We start from the raw sequence: 24,598 nt of genomic DNA, 5'->3' as shown, positions 1-24,598 counted from the left end.
AAAAGTGTTCCATTATCTTTCTCGTAGCATTATTTACTGAGGACTGCTACATGCTACCAATTGCCTCAAGAACCTTATAAGTATTACATTACTAACTCTACTCAAGTATTATAATATACTTTTTAACTTTTTATTGCTATCTTACTTTATGTGTGTGTGTATTTTTGCCTGCCTATATGTCTGTGTACCACATGCATGTCTGATGCCTGTGGAAACTAGAAAAGAGCACTGAATCCCCTGGAACTGGAGTTATTGATAGTTGTGAGACACTACTGTGTGAGTCTGGAAACCAAACCTGGATGCTCTTAAATACTGAGCCTTCTTTCCAGCCACTAACACGCCATTCTAAACATGAAGAAGTAAGATAGTACTTAACAAACTGATAAAAAGTTAGAAAGAACGTAAGAAAACAAAAATAAAAAATAAGATTCTTTTCCAATGATTTTACTGTAGAAAAAATATAACCCCTTGCTCATTGTGGCCTGACAACTTAAGATTAAACTTGATTGAACTTTGACCATTGGCACCAACTGATGTCTTCTGGCTTAGGAAATTCAAAACACCAGAGTTTATTCGAAAACATTAATAGCAACATTTGCTTTATTTTTAACAATTATATCTATTACTGCTTTCTAACTTGAAGGAGAAACTAAGGAATAAACAGACTGCTATGCCTAGTAGCTACTTCTTAATCTCTTATAGAATGTCATTCTAAGGGTTCCTGGGATTTTCAAATTGGAAGTTAGTAGGGTTTTTTTTGTTTTTTGTTTTTTCTGTAAAAAATATTTTGCAAACTGTAAAGTCGTCTCCCTCCCAGAAATGCTTCCAGCTGTTCATTAACAGTATGGTAGTCACTTAGGTGCTAATGTGGTATGCACACTTAACTGATAAGGAAGGATAAAGGCTATTATTTCACGATACTAAAAGTATTCTTAGAAGGAAATGAAAAACTGGAGACTGTCCCTCATTTCTTCAACAAAATTTAGTAGTCCCCAGTGATATCTTTTATATTATTCTTCCTAGCTCCTGCTAGATAAGAAAAAAAAATAATTCAAAGACAGAATTCTTATGTGCCAGACACACTCTGAATGCAAAAGACGCAAATACTCATAAAAGTAGACCCTACTTGTAAGAGAGCAGTCCCATATATCCTTAGAACGGGGAAAGCCAAAAGGACATTGAAGAGTTCTGGGAAGAATGATATAAACTGTCATGATTCACTCTCTAAGACAAAGGTGCCAAGATCATCTCAAGTTTGAAACTTAGTCATCCAGGAAAAAAAATTATATATATATATATGTGTGTGTATATATATATATATATATATATATATATATATATATATATATATACCAAGCAGAGCTCTGAATGATGAGAATAGAAACATAGAGAATGGAGGAGAGATATTTTAGATTGTGCAGCCCAAGAAAATCCAAGTAGTAGAATACTGAACCTATCATATTTTTTAGAAGGAGTCAGTCTTGAAAGTATTTGGACACATACCTTTCCAATCCAAGGAAGAATATTTGAAAAGTTTTCTCAGATCTTATGCAAGAGGCACTGTGTATTGTGGCTGTAAGTCAAGGACAGTAAGGACAGTAGGAAGAAAAGATGGTAGGAATGGGGCAGAAGTCACAACCTTTAGAGCAGCAGTTCTCAACCTCTGGGTCTCAACACACAGGGGTCACGTATCAGATATCCTGCATATTATAGATTTATATTACGAATCATAACAGTGACAATATTACAGTCCCGAAGTAGAAGGAAATAATTTTATGGTTGCTGGTCACTATGGCATGAGGAACAACTATATTTAAGGGTCGAAGCCTTAGGAAGGTTAAGATATGGACAGTTGCAAAGAACCTGAAAAGTTTCAGAACTAATATAAATGTCTGGGTGAAAGACATCTAGAAGTTTGACTGGGGTCTTTTAGTCATCTATGTGTACTAGAATGTTTTATCTGTAACATATATATAGGGGAATAATTTATAAAGTAGCAACCCACGACTTTTCCACGTATGTATGGCCTTGCCCTTGCGAACGTGAAATTTCTACTTTAAAAAGGAAATGTATTGTTTTCTGTGTGCAACCGAAATTGTGATGTGGTAGAAACTTTTTACAGCCTCCTTGGCAACTGCAACTAACAAGAAGTTCCTGGGAGCTTTCATTCCAGATGACGGTGCCCCAGACTCATTCATTATGGCGACTGAAAATGCAGATCTATTTCATTAAAGAATATTTATTTCCTTTGAGAAGTAGTCCCTTTTGCTCCAAGATGTTATCTGGAACTTACGATCAATAAGAAGCATTAAACTGTCACTATGGGGTAAATTTTCAAAGTGGTGCTTCGAATTTACCAGTATGAGTCCCATTAACTTCAGTGGAAGCCCTGCAGTTAGACCGTTACACGTGGCTTTGAAAATGTTCTGTGATATGTCTTTGCAGTGTGTTTTCTTAAATTTTTAATAAATATCACAAAGAGACTTGGGGTACAGCTGATTGCAGTATTTAGGAACGTGGATAATGCACTGTCTAGTAGGAAGCATTTACAATTCGATTTTAAGCTTTTGTGTCTATTAAGAATCACAACAATATAAATATACCTTTACTTCTGCAAAGAGTACCCTTCTATAAAGAAATCTGGAGCCCTGTTAGAATACGGAGCTGAAAAAGCAGAACTATATCCCTCTGAGACATTGTTTATCTCACTCTATAGGTGGAAAAAGTGAGCTGCCCTGGAGCAGGGGTGCTTTGACCTCAGCTGTAAGTCATCACTGAAACTAGGAAGAGAAAACTGGTTTCCCAAAAGCTCGAGCTCTGCAACACTGCCTTTTGTGGGAGTCGAATTTAATTACAGTGTAATCCATTTAATCTACACATGGAAGAATAAGGAAGGAGCAGGGCAAAGAATTCATTAATGGATTAGTGGGAGATTATGTTACATAGATTAGTGGCTTTCTTTGGGGGTCCAGGTTTTCAGCCTGTCCTAGAAGGTTTCAACACTAGCAATTTTATCTCCACTGGTTAGCACTGGGAAGAACTTCTTAATTTTTCTCACCCTGAAACATAAGTAAAGTTTGTGCTTGAAAATGTCCCAGAATGCTCCTCCTTGTGAATATGATTAAAAATGTAAACATACAGTTGTGCTATATATGGATTAGTCAGGGCTGGGCAGGATCAAAATAAAGTGTCCTTTATGACACTTTCTCCAAGAAAAAGCAGGGAAGCTATACACCCATGAAGTCACATGAACATGGCTGCCTCAATAAGCACTGAGCAAGGGCAACACCAATAGACAGGCTGAGTGCAAAGAGGGAAATCTCATGGAGTTCCAACCACAGACAAGAACTGTAGGCAACCACAGAATTCTGGGAGTGAGAGACATCTTCAGACAAGATCCCTCCAATTAGCCATCCAATACAAAGTTGCCACCCCTGAATGCAAGTACCTTTATATGGACCACACACACACACACACACACACACACACACACACACACACACACACACACAGAGCATGTTGTATATAGACATGCATACAGGCAAAACACTCACACCTACAAAAGTGTGTGTGTGTGTGTGTGTATCACACAAAAATACACATATTGACAGTTAAAGAAAGAGATGCCAGAGATCTTGGGATTTGAGAGAGAGAGAGTAGGGGAGTGGTATACTCTCAGGAGAAGTTGGAGGGAAGAAAGGGAAAGGGGAAATGGCATAATCATATTTTTATTTCAAATAATTTAGATGTAAATCAAGGAAACACAAGCATGGGAGCTAGAAAAATGTGTCAGTGGTTAAGAACACTTTCTGCTCCTGCAGGAAACCTAAGTCCCATTTATAGCACTCATGTGGGGTCTCACAACTGTCTGTAATACAACTGTCTATAATGCCAGCTCCAAGGAATCAAACACAAACACAAACACATACATACACACACACAGAGAGAGAGAGAGAGAGAGAGAGAGAGAGAGAGAGAGAGAGAGAGACTTAAAAGGAAAATGGGCTGAAAAGACGGCTCAGGAGTTAAGAGTACTGGCTGCCCTTCTAAAGGACCCAAATTCTATTCCCAGCAAATACATGGCAGCCCACAGCCTCTGTAAATGTAGTTCCTGGGAATCTGACACTCTCCCTCTTCTGGCTAGAGCAGGTGTCAAGTATGCATGTGGTATATAGACATACATGAAGGGAAAACAACCATACACATAAAGTTCATAATGAAAATAATATATAAATATAAATAAATAAAAATAAAATAATAAAAAGTTACAAAAATGTTCACATCATAAGAGGAAAAGTGCATGTATGCTCAACTTTCAAATGAGTAATGAGTGAGCTTCCTCATTTTTGTTTCTGATGACCTTTTTCCTCTAAATATAAACACATTACATACACTAGTCTATTGGTTTCGTTTTTGCTGCATCTACATTAGAGAAGGGAGAGTACCATAGGGGTTGAACGTAAATAGAAAATTTCCCTTGAAACTGAACATAATAAAAGATTAGTGACTGAGCTGCCTGGTATTACATCAGCAGGGATAAAACTTCATGGTTTTAATCATAAATCATGGATGAAAGTTGTTCTGTGTAATTCCTAAAAAAAAAAAAGTGTACTAAAGGGAATAGGGACTTGATCCACACTTTATGGCATAAGAAACTGGGACTCGGATTAGGAGCTTTAATACACCATACATCAAAGAGGGACAAGGCATCTGCTCAAGTTCTGACTTGACACTTCATTATCCCTTGTGCCAGGTATGTGCAGTGTGGGGTCAAATTAATAAAATATATGATGAGGCTTTAGTCTTATCCCTAAATCTCCCTCCTCTTTCTCCTTGAAGACATTGAATAAAGTCAAAAAGTGAATGCTTATAAGTATCAAAATAAAGGTAATTCTTTCTCTAAACACTTAGTCTACAATCTGGCTTTTTCCCCCAAAACCTACACAGAAATAAATTTTTGAATCCTTCTTACAAATCTCCATGTTAGAATGTACCCTCTCTCTGGCTTTCCCCAACAAAAAAACAACATGAGTGCCTACTGTTATCTGACCCTATTCAGAGTTCACTAGTTTTTACACACACTGCTTTGTATATGTATGTCGCTATACATTTTTTTTTTCCCGGAGCTGGGGATCGAACCCAGGGCCTTGTGCTTCCTAGGCAAGCACTCTACCACTGAGCTAAATCCCCAACCCCGCTATACATTTTTATCATACGGACAGAGTTGTGTACCATTACTATCAAGACTCAGAATCTTTCCACCAGTCAACAGAAACATGGCCTGCAACCCCGAGTGTTGAGCTTTTAGAGTCACTCCTTCCCTCAGATCATAACCTCTGTGATCCACAAGTCAGTGCTCGCTCACTTTCGATTTCTTACTCCCTGAGAAATTAGAACTGTACTCATACAATAACAAGCTCTAGAAACTCATTTTTCTTCACTCAAAATGAGGGCACCTGCCCTCAGTAATTCATCTGTTTTACCGCTGAATAATATATCCTGTGATATGGATACACCACATTTTTTATTCATTTTAGAAACTCATTTGGTTTATTATTTAGCTATTACCAGTTTCGCTGCTCTTTTACTTTTACTGCAACAGATAACCCTTATACTGAAGATTGCCATTTCTTCAAAATCTCCCTTACTTTTCCCAGTGGCTTTTTTTATCACAACCAACCAGAAAAGTTTTTTTCCCCTTCAGTAAAACATCAGTGGATGATCAGATTCATGGATTTTTTGATTTACTGAGATACTTTTTCCATGATGGAGCAACCAGCTGCTCATGTAGGAAAAGGTCATGTTAGATCCATGTCTGTCTTACTTAAGATAAATTCCAAGTAAGTCAAGATGTAAAACAGACAGGGATAATAAAAAGTGAAAAGCAGATATAAGAATCTCTATGACCTTGAAAGTTCAGAAGCCTGTCTTTTTTTAATAATTTATTTTTTTACTCACTTCCTAACCATGATTACAAATACAGACAAAAGCAACCAAGATTGTTACATGACACGTGAAGCGAAAATAAAAGCAACTGTAGGAAACACTTAGAAAAATATGTACACCTCCAATCTAAAACAAAATCTGATGCCCTTAAGACAGAAGGAACACAGAAGTCAAAGGAAATCTAGCATCTCAGTACAAAATAAAGGATGAGAAGGAAGAGATGAACCGAAGCCACTGAAAGAAAAGTACGCCTCTTAAACACACTGCCACACTCTTAAGAAAAGCATACGGTCCTAGTCTCTTAGCTACCAGAATGACAGGAACCTTCAGTTCCACCAGACACTGTTTCAGTGGATCTCTGGTTATTCCACATGGCTGAATCAAGTCTACACACACCATGGGATTGCTAACTAGTATGGCTTAGGAAAAGAAATCCATGATTGTTTAAAGAGCATAAGCATCTATTCTTCACCCACGAACCGAGCTTCCGAATAATATTTTCACCACTAAGCTTTAGCTAAATCAACTAGGGGATGTCCGCACAGTAAAACACAGTTGATGTCTGTCTGTACTGCCAAGGCTGTGTTAAACGAAACGTAAAGGACATGGGCACAATGTGTAGTGGGCTGGTATTTGTGTGAGAAAGGGTAAAAAATAAGCATTTTTATTGTTTTGTGTCTGAATTTTGAGAAGTGAGAAGAGATTTTGAAGTGAAGGAGAGTAAGAACGTTCATCTGAAGACACAAGGAAAGATTGACTGGGAGAGGCAGAATTTCTCATCACGTACCTCTTTACGTCATAAAGACATTGAGATTATAGATATAGATATAGATATAGATATAGATATAGATATAGATATAGATATAGATAGATATATAATCATCCACAGGCAGAATAACAAGCACAGCTCTTTGGATCACAGCAAGAACAGTCTAAATGCCAACTGTCCTTCAGCACAACAGTGGCAGACCGGTCCACAAAAAGCATGGCGGCACAGAACTTACACTGTGGGCACTTTGCCATTTCCGTGGGCAAGGCAAAGGATAACTTACCATAGGATCCTTATGCAAATGCTCTCATTTTGAAGCTAAAGACGCATATAATAGCCCCTCTAACTCTCTTAAACCATATTCTAAAAGGTGTTTTGTGGTGTGCTTTAGTCTGGCCTTCATGATGTGAAATGAATTTTAAACTTGGAATTTCAGACTTCTCAAAGAACTTCCAGGAGAAGTTGAAGGAAAAATCAGACGACAGGTATGAAGAGCATTGTTGGCTGCCTGGCGTCTAAGCAGTAGCTGACTTGATAAATTATGAGCAATGGCGGGTTCAGAGTACCCTCCTGTCAGCCCCAGGTCTGTCAACATAAATAGAACAAAGTTTTCAATGCCTACACAGTAACACCTCCTTGAGTATGTTTTATTATTTCTCTGCAAACTCTCACCGATACTGTATCCCTAGATTTGAGAGTTCATGGGTGCAAAATAAGAATAAACTTTGCTGTATGAGAGGGAGAGGGTAGGAAACAATCTCGTCATTTTTTGGAACCTGGAGACCATTAGATATAGTTGCTTTAGGGATGGCGGGTGCCGTAGCTAAAGAAGTGTCTTTAGTGGAGTGTCTTTCAAACTAATTGGTGGATTACAGTTTACCCTGATGGAACCTGGGAGGGATCCATGGAGTCTTAACCAGGTTAACTGGCCCCGAAAAGTTCTCTGGGAATCTCTCCTTCATCGATAAATATCATTACACTCCGTAGTCTCTTCAACCAACTCTCACTTCGTCCTTGTGAGTGTAGGCAGCATGTCTCTGTGTAAACTGGCCCTAACGTATGTACATACCTAGCCCTAAACCACATCCTAGAGGCTTCAAGTGAAATTCAATATGTACTTACTGAATTGAAATGCCAGCTGTTAGCTAGTGGGCATCCACTGGAGGACATCGGCCCCGCCCACCATGGTGACACAGTCATACATGCATGATGCTTCACGCATGCCTGTTGCTACCGACATATTCCGTGTAACTGTGCAATGCAAGAGAGAAAACATGGCACCTTCACCTCCTGGAACTTTCTCTAGTTTGGCCATGCGAATGTGATTATTCTGTTTACTGAAGCACTTGTTTTACAGACTCTATAATTCTGGATTCTTCTCCTAGCAGTTTTAATCCTATACCGTCCAGGTTTTGGTTTTTTTTGTTTTTTTTTTTTTGGGGGGGGGGGTTCTCGGTTTTGTTTTGCTATTTTTCTTTTAATCTCTTTTATTTTTAATTTTTACTCCTGCCTTTTACAAAACATTTCAAATATTTGCTGTTAGCTCCCACCACAGACTCCAAATCTGTGCTAGGAATTTGGACATCAAAGTGCTGTAGCTAATCCTTAGGACATTCCGCCATCCTGTGCCTTCAGAATCCTTCTCCTATCGAGTTTCTGTGGTTTCCCGGAGTATTTTCTGTTAGAATGCGCACATCTGAAACTATTTTCTAAATTATTTCTCCTCAGTGCTTTTCCATATCTAGTTACAAGGAGCCTGTAGCTCCTGAGTGGTTGGAACTCTCTGAGGCCATCTTCAGCCTCTTTAGAGGGGAATCCTAGATTATAGGGGCACCTGTTTCTAATAAGCTTTATGGGTCCCCCCCCCCACGCCCACCACCACCACCACAGATACACACTCACACACTTTAACAGAAGTATGGCTTTACAGAGAGTTCCTGACCTGAAAGGAATTGATACTGAGGAGAAAGTGTCCCAAACAGGGTTCTGCATATAGCTTTGGCATTTTTTGTGATTGTTACAGTCTAGGTGCAGCTCCGATCACCAGGTCCTACGAATTCTAAGTCTCTCTCAGAAAGAACTTACTGGATCAGCTTATACAAGCCTCTCTCTGGGGCACAGAGGTTCTTTTTTAAGCGCAGATTAAAAACATACGCAGATTTATATGGATCGTAAGCAGTGGTACAGAGAAACAAATACAAGATTGAGAAGTTCTAAAACTTTTTAAAAAGAGGGCAATGTTTGGGAGAAATTTTATAAAGATGGGGCTATAACAGATAATAAAGCACAATATGTCTGGTTAATGATATCACTAAAACCACAAGTGGACTGATATAGCCTGTGTTTATCTCAAAGTGGGAGGGAGTGGGCTTTCAAGGTAACAATGAGTGCCAGGCATTTATCTGTGGCTTGTATTTACTCTAATTTATTTCCTTAAAGCCCTTTCCCTTCATTCTCCACAGCAGGAAGAAAACTCCATTTCCACACCCCAGTGTTTATCCCCAAGGATTAGCCAAGTGCCTAGACTGTATCCGTTTCATATTTCTAAAATAAGAAATGGTGCATTGGAAAAGATTGAGAGGCAGGTGATCCGGGTAATTCTCAATTTCCCAAAGATGAAACATAGAATAAATTGCCACCAATAGGTTTCCTTTGCTTGGTGATATTTAAGCTCAAATTGCAGCACCCCTGCAAAAGCCAAATAGCCCAGTCTGGTCAAAGAGCTTTCGAAACCTTTTAGTAGTAGGTGTTGATTAATCATAACCGCAAGTCATCTGAAAGCAAGGATCAAGTTTCTCAAAGAAAGAAAGAAAAAAAGAACAATACATCCCAACAGCAATAAACCTGACCATGAGTCAGGACTCAGAACGGCTGTGTGCTGGATGTAGGTATGAGAAAGGAGGGAGGCTCTGGTGTTTGCCGACTGTGAATTTGAAACTGCAAAGATGTTGTTACCTGTCAGCGAATAAGCGTTCACTCGAGTTCTGACCCAGCGTGAGACACAGAGTGCTGAATTTCATCTTCAGAGGTCAGGGGATTTCCAGTAGAAGTTTCAATATTAATCCTCTCCTTGGTTGGAATCCAACTCTCAGGTTCCAGTCTGTAGTCAAATACTATTTGGGGCTCTGTTTGGGAACTGAAACTGGCTCCAGTTTTGACGTTTGATGTTTATGAAAATATGTGCTAGAAGAAAACTGTAAAAACTGTAAAAAAATTTTTTCTGCTAACAGAAAACTCTAACCCACATTCTTAATCACCCAAGATACTTGTGATTTTTTTTTTACCATATTGATATTGAATACTGATGAAAATATACTCAGGTGATTTACTCAAGATGCTTCCTAGGCCTTAAATAGAATTTGTTCACCTCCACTTTTACATCATGGTGACTCTCAGGGGGAACAAACACTTCTCTGCTGTGTTAACAAAGAAACAGAGCTTGCTTACATCTTCCAATCTATGACCTACATCTGAAATTAATCATTTATGATCATACTTTGAAGTAAGAGTTTTCCACAAATCATATTTTTATTTTGTGTGCACTGGTGTTTTGCCTCCATGTATATCTGGATGAGTTGGATCCCCAGAGATTGGATTTGAAGACAGTTGTTGGGTACTGGGAATTGAACCACAGACCTCTGGAAGAGCAGACAATGCTCTTACCCACTGAGCCATCTCTCCAACCTGAAACAATAGTTCTGATAGATTGCTGACAGTAAGGGAAATTACTCCTATAGCATAAACAAATAAGAGGTTGCTTGTATCTGCAGCCCTGACTTCTCTCTTGCCCTCCACCCTCAAATGGAGTATACCAGTTATCTAGTAGGCATGCCAAATTTAACAAGGTTCAAATGAGAGTCCTAATTTGGTCCCTTAAACAGCACTCCTGTCTTCCTCTCCAGTCCCAGCATTTCTCAATAAATGACACCTCACTCACCCTACTGTCCAACTCAGAACCCATATTGCAGCCTGGGCCTCATTTATTTCACACTGGGAACGTGAGCAAGTCTGGGCTTCTCCAGCCTCATTCCCAGCTCAGCTCCACCTGCTTCCTTCTCCACTTCGCCCTCACTTGTATAAAGCTGACCTCACTCTCTTCCTAGAACAGGCAGGACACCTTAACTAGCCACCAGGCTTATGCCCAAGCTGGGTTCAATGTTAACATTAACAACAACAACAACAAAGTAATTAGTATAACAAAAAGGTTATAAAATACAGATCTGATATTCAAAAGCCTTCCCCAGCTGCTATCCAAACCCAGCACTCACTGAACTCAATTAACAACCGTATCTCTTTATCTCCAACGTCTGACACAGGTGCTGGCTGTTTCCGCCTAAGACCCACAGCATTTTCTCTTGAAACAAGGTCACAGATACCCCACCCCACCTCCTACTCCAAGGCACCTCCAGGAAGACAATTTCCCAGACCGTGACACTTCAGGCATAGGCACGTGTTCCTTTATGGTCCCATTCGCTATCTGCTTTGTATTTCTCCAGATCTTTGCTACTTACATGATGCCCTGAGATTAGCTTGCTGTCAGGCCCGCCCTGCTCAACATAAGCTCTAGAAGGGCTGGAGGGGATGTTCTCTTCCGGGTACTTCTATCATTACTACAAAAGAATTTGTCGAAGGAATGTGTAAATTGTACACAGGAGCGCATCTTAAGTAAATTAGCTGTTTGTGTTTCCATCGATCCCCAATAAACCAAATGGGTGAGAAAAATTAGGAAAAGATCATTTCCCAAACGTTCTTGCTGGTGTCTCATAATTCAACCGTGTCTACCATCCCTTAGAATTCTAGAAATTCAGAATTGGGATCTTTGACTTTCTGGTTTAATTCATCTCATCTTGATGATAGGGAATCAGACCTGAGATATTAGAAGGGCCCTAAGTCCAGTGCAGAACTGGACCTTACACCGGGCATAGTTGGGTTGATTATGCCCCTGTATCTTACCTCGCTGTTTCTTCGTACAGGTACACGGGCAATTCCAATGGAACCACGAAATTTCAGTCTCTCCTTTCCTTGCTATGTTGGCAACAATATTTGTGCTACATACCATCTGTATGTCAGTAATAAATGGCAAACTCATTCAGAAATGGACACTTGCAGATAAGGCATGCTAACAACTGGGTCATATTTTATTGTCCTACTGAGTACCTAAAATATATATATATATATATATTAAATATAAGAGTTTTGACAAAATTTTATCCTGATGGAAACCATTTTAAGTTGACATCTTCCTTAATATGTTTAGAAGTCATGTAAGACTTAGTGACTGCCTGCGTGGCTGTTTCCAGACATTCTGCTCTCTGTTGCCAAAGGGAAGCCTGGAGTAAGATGCAAGCTGGAATCAGAGAACCATGAGTTTGATTCCTGCCTCCACTAACTAACTAAATGACCTTGGATGTGATCCCTAAACTTGTTTAATATCAATCCTCGATCTATAAAAGTGTTAAGGATGCAGACATATGTTTAACATTTTTATTCTTTGATATTAAGAAGTCATCATGTCTCCAAGCACACGAAGGCAGGCGAAGGGCTTAATGTGTCTTATCTCACTTAATCCTGCCACAAGCCTTAGGAGAAAAGTGAGTCTATTCCTGAGTTCCAGGACTCTAAGACTCCACAAGATTAATAGACCTGAGGCCACACAGCTAGCAAGGGGCAGAACTGGGAACTCCACATTGGTAGGCCTCTGGGCCTCCTTGGAGAACAATTATAGAGAAGTAATGAAGTAGAATCTTTAAACTAAGCTCACCTCACAGGCTCATATATCAGAGGTACTCAATAAATGTTGCCCATTTCCTTACCTCTGACTAAACAAATTACCTTGGTTAATGTACTAACCTATCTGAACCATAACTTGTTTTATTCAATACAAGAGCTGTCCATACATGCTTGCTCTAGAAACTACTGGGTACATACACACCCTCAGTTTTACACACGCTTCTGCCCAAAGACAATAACCACTGAGATGGAAACAAGCATAGATAAAAGCACGCACGCGCACACACACACACACACACACACACACACACACACACACACACACACAAATACATAAGAACATTTGCTTGCATTTATACTATAAGATCACAAGATCCCTTTGTGAAGCAAGTCGGAATCATCCTACATATTCTGCTGTGAAATTAATTCTCCAACATACGGATAATTGGAATAAGTTTATCTCGTCCTTTAAAACATGATCATGGATCTTGTTGTTGATTGATATCTAGGCAATACTGACAGCAATAATAAATTAGCTATTTATTACACATTCCCATGTGTAATGTAAGGTCCGCATGACATAGAGACTTTTGGATCTTTATTTTATGAACAAAATGAGCCACAGAGAGGTTCACCAACTTCACCCAGGAAATCCAGGTAACAAGAGGCACATCCAGGGTTAGAACCCAGACAGGCGCCATATCCTTTATCCTACTTCCTTACCCTGCATTTCCTAAAAAGGAAGTACCATATTATTTTCCATTAATCCATTCTTAATAGAAAACTGCATTTTCTAATTTTGGTATCACAAAAATAGTTGAATAATGCTTATTATTACAACATCCAAATCCCCTCGTTACAGTAACTTAAAGTAGAAGTTAATGTTCTCCTTGTTTAATGAAGGTGCTTCCCATTGAGAGCAAAATGCGATAAGGGATTTTTCTACTCTACACGGTTATTGAGGCTGACAAAAGCTGCTACACATGGCTTCTCGGAACATGAAGCCATCACGACATGAAGCTGATGCACAGGGAAAGAGGAAGCTCTGTGTGTATGTGTGTGTGTGTGTGTGTGGTGTGTGTGTGTGTGTGTGTGCAGCCTAAACATGATAAATATGTCCACTCATTTCCTATCACCTAAGAGTGGTCACATCATCTCATTCAGAAGGGCTGAAGGTAAAGGGAACCCCTGAGTGGGCACCGTCTTGGCAAGGATAGCTTTCTATGTTGAAGCTATTACCTGTGCTGGGCCGTTACACAGGCAATCCAGATCAACAATGATCTCTGACTAAGCACACAGAGTAGCCAAAACAAAATAAGGGAAAATGGACAGAGTCATTCTGGATAATTCCAAATAACGTGAGCCCAAGGAATCTGTGAAACTCACACGCACACACATACAATTGGTAATGATTTATACTATACAGGGCTACATGCAGACTCTTAGAGCAGTTTAGTCATGTTTATAACATACTCACCACAGCATTTAATCCACTACTATTATTGTTAGGAATAATGCTGTGCTTTACTAGCGAAGAGAAAGAAATGATTGCTTTCCAATGCCGTTCATGAGAGTCAGTGCCATCATTTTGTGTCTACCCTGACCTCAGTCAAAATCCAGAACATGTAATTGCAATTCTCTATCTAGAAAAAAGTGTTTAAAAGAATCCTGCAAATGGACATCCCTAAAAACATAATACAAGTAGGCTGAGCAGGTGATATTTATATATTCAGGAAAAAATATATATATATATATACATATATATATTTCATATCCATATATCCATATATTCATATAAGTAGCTATGAATAACAGTTAATGAAAAAAGATTCCATGAATTTGAAGAGGTGAAAGAGACATCCATGGGCAGGTTTGGAGACAAGAAATGAGTGGGGAAATTATATAACTATATAATGATCTCAAAAAATAAAAGAAATATTTTTAAAATAAAAATAGATCCATAGGGGGTTGGGGATTTAGCTCAGTGGTAGAGCGCTTGCCTAGGAAGCGCAAGGCCCTGGGTTCGGTCCCCAGCTCCGAAAAAAAGAACCAAAAAAAAAAAAAAATAGATCCATAGATATACACTGATTTCATCATTTTACTAACACGACCATGAGTCAAAACCTTATTAATTGATAGATAAATCAATTCATTGTTTTCTTCTACATACTTATGGTATTTTGATTGTGTGTGTGTGTGTGTGTGTGTGTGTGTGTGTGTGTGTGTAAAACTTTAAAACATCTATTTCACTAAAATCACTCCAATTTTCCAATTTGGGGTTTATTGGCCTTCAAAAACAATAAAATGCAAAGAATTTTAAGTACAAGGAAGATATGCATGGTGTTAGGAGAAGCTTTCTGAGAATTTCTGAAGATCGTCTAAGAATCTAGAAAGAATTTTGCCTCGCATGTTCAGCATGTGCAGGGCTCCAGCCATGGCTGTCCTGTGTGTTACTTCTAAAATGTCTTTCTCCTTACGATCACTAATGTTGAAGTGTCCAGACATGCTCTTCTCGGTCCTTATAATTCAGTTCTTCCCATTGAGCTGAGTCCTATCAGATGCATCATGTATGTAGGGCAATCGTGGCAGAAAGCAAAGCGTGTCCAGTACAGACGTATATCTGCCCTTGCTTTAACCCAGCCGTGAGGTCTATGACCCGGTGCCTTTGCATGTGAATCTGCCTTCTAATAAGAGCTCACAGTGACTAATCTCCTTTAAACTCCACCTGTAACGATCCATTCATATGGATTTTGCTGACTACACAATACTGGAGCTAAGTTAGAAGAATCTGATAAAGACTCCAGCACGTCTTAAATATCGTTATGGATTTTAATGTGTTCAGATCATTTCCAGTTTCCCCAAACCTCAAAAAAGAAAAATCATTGATAAATCTTTCTAAATGACTCAGTACATCATGACTCCTCCATTCAGCACACTGTGAACGTCCTCCACAATACAGTATTGGTCTTTGTTTTCTATTTCTCCCGGCTGCTTAGAATCACTCCGTGATCTTTTGACATTTCCCAAGGTATTCAGATCTATTTCCTTGGGAAGAAGTAAGCATTAGACCTACATGTTTTCTTTTTTCATACGGTCTTTAAGCTCTTTATTTCTTAGCTTTTCTATGTCTTTCTTTAGCCCCGTTTTCCCCTTGATACACTCATAAAAAGAGCTTCTGTTCTTAGAATCTGTCTGTCTGTCTGTCTGTCTGTTCCCCTTCCTGCACTCTGCCTTCCCTCAAGGCTTTGAGTCATAACAACTTATTCTTGTTTCATTATACACCTTATTTTCATAACTTTTCGCTTTTCTCTCCCCCATCACCATCCTAGCCAGACTTTCTCAGCCAAAGACTGATATAGCACAGCTCTTACGCAGCCTCAGCACTGGCTACGCTGCTTACAGAGGTTGAGCCTCGGTTGTTGACTGCTACGATCTTCAGTTTCTCAATTTGTTCACAGAGTGGCTCAAATGATTAGATACAGTAACACACACACACACACACACACACACACACACACACACAATCAGGATTCCTTAACCTCAGGACTAGTGACATTTGGGGCTAAGTCATTCTTTGTTCATTGGACCACATTAGATATTAAAGGACATTTAGCAAAAAAAAACAAAACAAAACAAAAACATTGCTTCTTATGCCCAAAAATGTCACTCTCAATTACACCCAAAATGACACTTAAAATATATTTATATGTTCATAGCTAAAAGAGATATCTCAATCGGTAGAGTGCTTATTGCCATTCCTGGCAGCTTGACTGATTCTCCAGAACCCTCATAGTAGTACAGAACGACTGGTACAAGTTTTCCTCTGGCGTCCTCATGTGCAACAGGTAACATAGCGGAAGAAATGACTACCACAAGTTGTCCTCTGATAGTCACACATGTGCTGTGGTGCGGCCTCCCAATAAATAATAAAACAATTTTAAAAGAAAAGAAGGACCTAGATTCACAAAGACTTGAAGTGTGAGGGTGGGGGGATACCCAGGGGGCCCCCACCTGCTCAGAGGAGAAGGGGAGAGAAGATAGGGGAAGGATTATGGGAGGGGGTCACTGGGAGAAGGCAGTGAGCGGGATGTAAAGTGAGTAAGTAAAAAATTAAATAAAATTTTTGAAAAATCAAAAAGAAATACTGCTTCTGACCACTAGATATCAATAGCAACTTCCTCTCATCTGTGACAATCAAATATGTCTCTGCAAATCTACAAGTGACCCTGAGGGACGACCGATTTAATTTTAACCCTGGGTTACTGCTAAATGCATAAACCAATAAACAAATAAATCTGAATACTTTCTAATAACTATGCCCAATGAATCACTCAGCCGCAGGGGCTGCCTATTGGTCTTACCTATACTGAAATGGAGTGTCTTCACGAAATGCAAAGCTCCAATGTTTCAAAATATGTCCTTGTATTTGTAACAGAGTATCTTATATTCATGTTTCATCTCTTCATACATTGAGACATTGAATCTTGATCATAGGTACCCTCAAATCAGGTTCACTCTACCCAGATCTCCCAATTCTTCAATCCCACTCTCCCCAGGCACCTCCGTGCATCCTCCTGTCCCTTTTGTTCTCTCCTTTCTTCTAGTTACTAAATAATTGACTCCGGTTAGTTCTTCTTGTTAACTGATCATGGACTGGTAACTACAGCCCCAGAGCGCTTGTGAATCCAGTAGCCATGCCTTGTCTAAAACACAGGGCTTCACAGCACTCCTCCTAGCTTCTGGCTCATGTGTTTATTTTTTCTATCCCTTCTTTTGTGCTGTTCTCTGACCCTTGTTGCTGTTCTAGGTGTCCCACTTGGGGCCTGAGTACTAAGAGTCACATATTCTGACACTCTGACCAATTATGAATGTCTGAATTAAATACGGACTAGAAAAGAGAATATTCCCTAGAAAAGAATGGGGAATCCACTAGTGCGTGAATGTAAACTTAAATGTTTAGACAATTGTATAACAACATGTCATTTGCTAAAATAGCAATGGTGGGTTCCTCTTTAAGGTCTATGACCTCCTACGCCTTTGGCTAAGTTTATGGTACCAGACACAAATTCCTTCCTGTAGAGCAGGCCTCAAATCCAATCTACAAAAAGTTGGTTACTACACACCCTTTGGTCTACTATTGCACCAGTGGCACATGCCTAGAAAGTTAGTATCTTACTGTAAAGAGTTGGCCACAGGATACATTAATGTCCCTTCTCCCCCAGTGACCTACATAACATGTTCCAGCCCTGTGAGAGTCAGTCATAAGTAAAGAGGTTTTCAGATTAGTTCCTATTTGCTTTCTCCATGTCCTGACACCAAAGTATATCATGTCTTCTGCAATAGTGTCCTAACATCCAGCTACGATGAGCAGCCAAGGGCAACGGCAATATCTTGTGCTATTTCAAAGACCTTTGGTGTTCCCTAACCAATAACTTCCTGCTTAAGGATATATCCCAATCCTGCCTCTAGATTTTCATCCAGCCCAATTCTGCAGAACCATTGTCCATTGTCCATCTGTGTTCAACTATTGTTTTTTAAATTATATATTTTGATTAGCCTACACAGTAGTGAATGAAGTTCACTTGGGTTTTTTTTTTTATTGCTTTATTTATTATTTATTGGGAGGACTCACTGCAGCACAGTATTAATGTCAGAAAACGACTGTGGTAGTCAGTCCTGCCACTATGCGGGTTATGGAGATCAAATACACATCATCAGGCTTGGGAGCAAGTACATTTACTTGCTGAGCTGATTCGCCAGCCCTGCACTGTAGTTCTTAACGAGATACAGTATAGAAGCTACTTTTAGGCATTTTTGTTTTTAATCTGAGGTTTTTTCTGTAAGTTTTACACTGCATTTACTGTCAGAGGTAGTTAGGAGATTTTTATTTTCAGAAAGTTCTTAGGCTACATAAAAAGGAGGAAAATAAAAAAAACAAAACCCAGTGATTCAAGTCTATGGAACCTCCATTCTATAAGCTAAATTAACTAACAAGAAACATAATAAACATATGAAGAAAAAATTACTCCTAAATTCCACAGGACCCTAGCAAATACTGTAGGTGGTGCTGATTAAAGGAGAAAGAAAAAGAGTGTGTTCTAAGAAAGAAAGAAAGAAATCAGAAAGAAAGGAGAGAGAGAGAGAGAGAGAGAGAGAGAGAGAGAGAGAAAGTTAGTTCTGTGTCATTTAACTGCTCATTTTCCTGACTTCTAGTTTCCTCTTCTGATCAGAATTACAATGAGGGTATTAAATCCAATCTGCAGTTACCTTTGCATGTTTCCTGACTTTAGACATTTAGATTATGAATCACTGTGTGACTAATTTTAAATTTTCTTCAAACTAACAGTGCTCCTTTTACTTTCTCTAGCTTTTCTGTAATGTGCTAAATTCACAGCATACTTTTGAAGGTATTTGTCTAAAAGATTGACAAATCGATTTAAAAAAAAAAAAACCAACAGTACAATGCATTTATTCCACACCTGTCTTCATCCCGGAAATGAAATCCATAGAATTTCTAATTAATAAGTTTCCTAACACTCAAGACAAGTTTGTGGGGCTGGAGAAAGGGCTTGGTGGCTAAGAGCACTGCCTGCTCTTGCAGAGAACCCGGGCTCAGTTCCCAGCACCCACATGGTAGCTCGCGAACATTTGTTACGCTAGTTCCAAGGTTTCTCTTGTCCTCTTGTGGCCTTTGTGGACAAGCACACATGTCAGAAATAAGACTGGGGTCTAGAGAGACTGCAGAAGTTAAGGTAGCATATTACTTCACAGAGAGCCAGGATATAGTTCCCATCAGCCAAGGTGGGTGATGGTTTACAACTGCATGTAAATCTACCTCCTGGGTCTCAAATACCTGCTAATCTCTGTGGTATCTGTACTCACGTGCACACACACACACACACACACACACACACACACACAATTAAAAAGTATTTTTAAATGATACAGTGTAAAAATTATAGAAATACCATGCATGGTAGTTATTTTAGTTAGTTAGATAATCTTTCCAGTGTTTTGACTGCTTCAGAACATGAAGAAGTATGAAGTTGGTAATATGCAGGAATACAACAAAATAAAAGCAAAAAATATCTACCGGGCTCATAAAATCAGTGTCTCTTCGAAGTCATAGTTATCACAGTAAGTTATTTCCAAATGGTGAAAACCATGATTTTTGTGTGCATATCACATTTTTTTTAAATTTTTTATTTTAGTTTATATATTTGTGTATAAGAAAACCCCAACATTATGAAAATTTAGAATTTGGAAAATAAAAATTCCCTGTATTTAATATCACCTGATTGCCTACCTCCCTACAGCTAATTAATGGTGATAACCTAGGCAAATTTTCATATGCTTTTCTAGCCTACACTCATTGATGCATATGCCAGCTCAAATGAGATTAGATCGCACATTTCCATAACTTAAAATGTCTTCCATGTCTGCAGCAACATTTGGTACCTTCTCAGCAGCAGGAAAGGATACATTTGAGGCCTTCTGGTACCTCATCACAAGGTAGAGTCTAGGTCTGACCACAAATGTCCCCTGCCTCATCCTTGTGCTGTCAATCACTGATCCTTTCTCTCGGACCCAGGATCTAAGAGGGCCACCGGCAGAGTGACTCAGACATACTCTGGCAGTTGACCCAAGGAGGTCTCACCATTGGGAAGGAAAATCTGAATGAAGAAGGTACATTTATACATCTGTCGTTCCTGAGAATCATAGACACATGTCAAGTGCTACACCTTAGACCCTCGGAACAAACTCAGCCTTGGCGTGTGGAAGCCCACTCGTGCACAGCCTACTTGAAGCAGGAAGGAAATTTGACTTGAAGAGAAGTGAACCCTAACATTGCCAAAGGATGCCATTCTTTTTCTCTTTGTTCTTAAGACCTCAAAACCCTCTTCCTACCATGTATGGATTTAATTTTGAGTGATTATGTCCTCTTTTGTCTTTTCTATTTTACAATTTCTTTTTTTTTTTCTGTTTCAAAAGGCTTTATTTTACTTGTTCCAAGACTTGGGAGAGGCTCAGAGTGGTTACAAAGCTGCCCAGTGGTTTTAGAGGTTCATCCAGGTGGAGGTCCTAAGGCGGCTTCGCTCGGAAGGCCTCCTATTCCTGCTTGAAAGTGAGGCGCTCAAAGAGATACTCGCCCAGAGGTGCATGGTGCACACCTGACTATGCTGGTTGTGGCCCTGCCACCCTACGGAGGTTGGTCAGGTGGTTGCCCATCTTCTTGATGAACTTCACCTCTTTATCCAGGAAGTGGCTTCCCCAAGAAGAGACAGAGATGAGGATCTGTGCTGGCAGAACCCAGGGGATGCAGATCCAAGAGGACCTGGTTCGGGTTCTTCTTCAGGGCCAAGACAGCTTCCATGGTCTCCTGGGTTTTACCCCCACTCATCTTGAGATGGCTTCTGCATATCCCGGAAGAGTGCATGGCCCCCGCGATCGTTCTGCAACTTGAGGAGAGGCTCGGTGCCCTCGCACTTCTCCTTAGCCAATTTGCGAAAGAAGTGGCCTATGCCCTCCAAAGCCACGTCATCCTGATCAAAAAAGAAGCCCAGAGAGAGGTAGGTGTAGGAGGCCTGCAAGTGCAAGTTGATCAGACGGTTCGTGGCAGTTTCCACTTCGGTGAAATAATTCTGATGAATCTGAGAGATCATGGCTGATCCGGAGTATGGGACTAACCTCCAGACGGTGCTGGCTGGTCCTAGGAGCCGAAGTCGATGAGAAGATGGTCCCGGAGGCTGCGACTGGAGAGACTTGTAAGACGGCTGCAAGCTAATAAAATGGGAGTCCCCCGGTCTGTTCCTTCCAAACACTGTTGAAGCAAGACACAGATCCACGGGACCTCCAAGGCGGTGTTCCTATTTTACAATTTCTCTTTTCTGTTTTTTTGTCTTTTCTCTTTTACAAAAAGAACTGATTTTTTTTTTAAAGTCAAATGCCAGAAACATCAAACATTAAGTATCCATTTCCACACAAAGTACATGGTGCATGATTGCATACTGTATTGTTATAGACATATTTGATTTGTGTACGAAACTGTCACCGAACTGGCAGCCAAGTTCAAAGAACATACTGATCTTTCAGAACATCTAGAGCTTTCAGATTACTGGAGACTTTCGTTAAGCAGTAAGCACAACTGTGGACTCCACAACACAAGAGAATAGTTGGGTAAAAGAGGATATGATATTGTTTGGCAAAACTAACAAGAGTCATTATGGTACCAAGCAAGGACATTTTATCAGGGCATAGAATCTGACTTCTCTGTCCCATTAACCAGGGAGCCAGAGTGTTGGGGGCTAGTTGGGAGCCTCCTGCCGCAGACGAGCCAGTTAATGAAAGAAGAATTGCTTGAAAGAAAACTTCATAGCCTTGCAGCTTCCCAAGACACTAAAATCCCTGGAGGCTGCTGTCAATCTGTTGAAGCTTATGTGATTCAAAATTGTACAGGTAAAAGTGCACAGTGGTCAAGGGACCAGAGCTAAAGTGACAGGTAGGTCATGTTCTGGGCCTTTTCGCTCTGCAGTCAATAGACTCCCTGCTACTACGTACGTCCTGGTAGGCGAAACAGAGTGTCTGTTTACTCAAACTGACCCACATGAACATTTCAGAAATATTGTTTTGAGATCTAAAATATATTACTCGTGTGACTTAAGGATGTCTCAACCTGTTTCTTTCAGATACCATTGTTCTTATCGCTTCAATAGCAGTTGTTTCTGCAAAAACTCAGGGTAATATTTTCGCCACGTCAGCGCTCAGAAGTCTCCGGTTCCTACAGATCCTGCGTATGGTGCGCATGGACAGAAGGGGAGGGACCTGGAAGTTGCTGGGCTCCGTGGTTTACGCTCACAGCAAGGTAAAGCTGCTCTTTCTGCATTGTATAGGAAAAAGTTTGAAATGTTCTGTTGATTGTGATCAGGTTTAATAAACATCATTGCTACAGACTGTAGCTTAAGCCATTTGAAGCCCTGATATGTAATGCGCTATTTTAAAACCTTCGTATATTTCCTAGAAGTAGGAACATGATTGAATCATACCTAGAGTTCATGTTTCCTCTGCCAAAGAATACTGTCACCTCTAAAATCTTTTAATCCCTTTTATACCTAGGAATTAATCACAGCCTGGTACATTGGATTTCTGGTTCTTATTTTTTCATCCTTCCTTGTCTATCTTGTGGAAAAAGATGCCAATAAAGAGTTTTCAACATATGCGGATGCTCTCTGGTGGGGCACAGTAAGTATAAAAATTTGTTTTTATCTACTAGCTATTACGGAATGTCTCCCCTGAATATAACATAGCAAATGGTCTCAATGAAAAATTAACCTCCTAAAGGGGTGAATATGGAAATATATGGTATTTGTAAGAGGTCTGAGGAGTTTCCGTGCCTTTTGGGGCAAACAAAGTTAAACTTAACACCTAAATTATCATTTATATTTTTTGAGGGCTTGGCTGTTTCCTAAGTAAAAATTACCATTTTGAAAATACAAAATGTTAGCAGGATTATTTGTTTTAACTTTATAAACCAAAACAGACAATTCATGACATGATTTGTCTCTCCGGAAAAAAAGGAAAGAAAGAAAGAAAGAAAGAAAGAAAGAAAGAAAGAAAGAAAGAAAGAAAAGAAAGAAAGAAAAGAAAGAAAGAAAGGAGGGGTTTTAGTTGTCGAAAGAGTGAAAGGAAGGAGTGTGTGGAGGTACAGGCCAGAAGTCTTAACACTGAGGTAGACGGATCATGAGTTTAAAGTCAGTCTGGGGGCTAAATAGCACCACACTTTCAAAAAAAAAATAGCAGAAACAAAAAAAATTGGAAAGGCAGCTGAGACAAAGAGAGAATAATTAAATGGATCGATCAATGAAGACGAGAATGCTGTGAGGGGCATCTGAGCCGGCAGAGCAGCAATCATACAATATTTCCCATTCACAATGCCACTTTACACTGTTACAAATATTTTTCAAGCAAGGTAAAAGCAAAAAGTAACAGTTGTTGTACAAATAGAAAACAACTGGGCAGTGGTGGTGCACACCTTTAATCCCAGCACTAGGGAGGCAGAGGCAGGAAGAGCTCTGAGTTTCAAGCCAGCCTGGTCTACAGAGCAAGTTCCAGGACAGCCAGGAGAGAAAATTAAAAATTAAATGCATGCTGCCTATTATATTTAATTCATTTAAATAATTCATCAGGCACATGTGACAGTCAGTTCATAATAATGAACAGAGCCCAGAAGGGATTCCTAAATTCAGGATATTGAAACGTAAGGACAAATAGAGGGAAATCTGTCTGCTTTCGTGATATAGGAAACAGATCAGTGAACATCCACTATACAAAATTTATTTGCACATATACAGCAAAAATTATTTTTTTGCATTGATATGTGTTATCTTCAATTTACCCAGTTGTAAAGTAGCTCAGAAAGTCACAAAGACACAGAATGCAATAGTCTGGAAAGGGTGTACTGTGAATAATGCATTTTTCCTTTCAGGCAAAAGTTCTCAATGCATGGTGAAGAATTTACAAAATGGCCATTTGGAACTTGCTCCCTAAAAAGAATTTACAGGATATGAGAATACCTTATACAATATAAGAATTATAGTTCTTTTTATTTTATATGTTTACGGTGTTTTAAAGGGGAGTTATATGGAAACACACAAAATTTGTAATTGTGCAAGATATTTTCATTTTATTCTTGAGAATATAATTCCAACATAACTCCCTTCCATTTTCTCCCTCCAAACCCTCTCCTATAGCCCTCTCTGTTCTCCTTCAAATTCACGGCTTCTTTTATTTAATAGTTGTTATTGCACATATGTACACATATATATTCCTAAATATTACTTGCACCATGCATATAATGTTATTGTATGTAGGTCTTCAGGGCTGATCGTTTGGCACTAGACAACCGCTTGGTCTGCTCTTCTGTAGGGAAGACCACTGCTTCCATTCCCAGATTTCTTTAGTTGCCTCCAGTTCTTGGCATAGGGTTGAGGTCTCATGGGCTTTGCCCCATCCCCTTTGTCCTCTGGTATTGTCCTTGCTCAGTTCACGTTTGGACAGTTGTGTTAATGACAGTTTATGGGTGTAGCTTCTGATATTACTAGGAGACACAATCTCACAGCCAATTCCTGATCCTCTGGTTCTGACCATCTTATTACC

General features: G+C 39.5%; 1 protein-coding gene, 1 long non-coding RNA gene and 1 pseudogene across 7 annotated transcripts in view; 1 reads left to right on the top strand and 2 right to left on the bottom strand.

Moving 5' to 3' along the window:
• The window catches only part of Kcnq5 (potassium voltage-gated channel subfamily Q member 5), a 565,805-nt gene that overhangs the window by 429,586 nt on the left and 111,621 nt on the right, over positions 1-24,598 (top strand). For all 4 annotated transcript variants that reach the window (XM_039083095.2, XM_039083094.2, NM_001134643.2 and 1 more), the window contains exons 4-5: positions 22,132-22,307; positions 22,559-22,684. In XM_039083095.2, the coding sequence (XP_038939023.1) occupies positions 22,132-22,307; positions 22,559-22,684 (302 nt within the window). The remainder of the gene's footprint in view (positions 1-22,131; positions 22,308-22,558; positions 22,685-24,598) is intronic.
• The window catches only part of LOC134480561 (uncharacterized), a 69,688-nt gene that overhangs the window by 4,033 nt on the left and 41,057 nt on the right, over positions 1-24,598 (bottom strand). The gene's annotated exons all lie outside the window — the stretch shown is intronic.
• LOC134480560 (ferritin light chain 1-like) lies at positions 19,927-22,138 on the bottom strand (annotated as a pseudogene).

Source organism: Rattus norvegicus, chromosome 9 (assembly GCF_036323735.1).
Source record: "Rattus norvegicus strain BN/NHsdMcwi chromosome 9, GRCr8, whole genome shotgun sequence".
NCBI classification, from domain to species: domain Eukaryota; kingdom Metazoa; phylum Chordata; class Mammalia; order Rodentia; family Muridae; genus Rattus; species Rattus norvegicus.
Note: the sequence above shows the minus strand (reverse complement) of the source record. Positions and strands in the feature narration are given on the sequence as shown.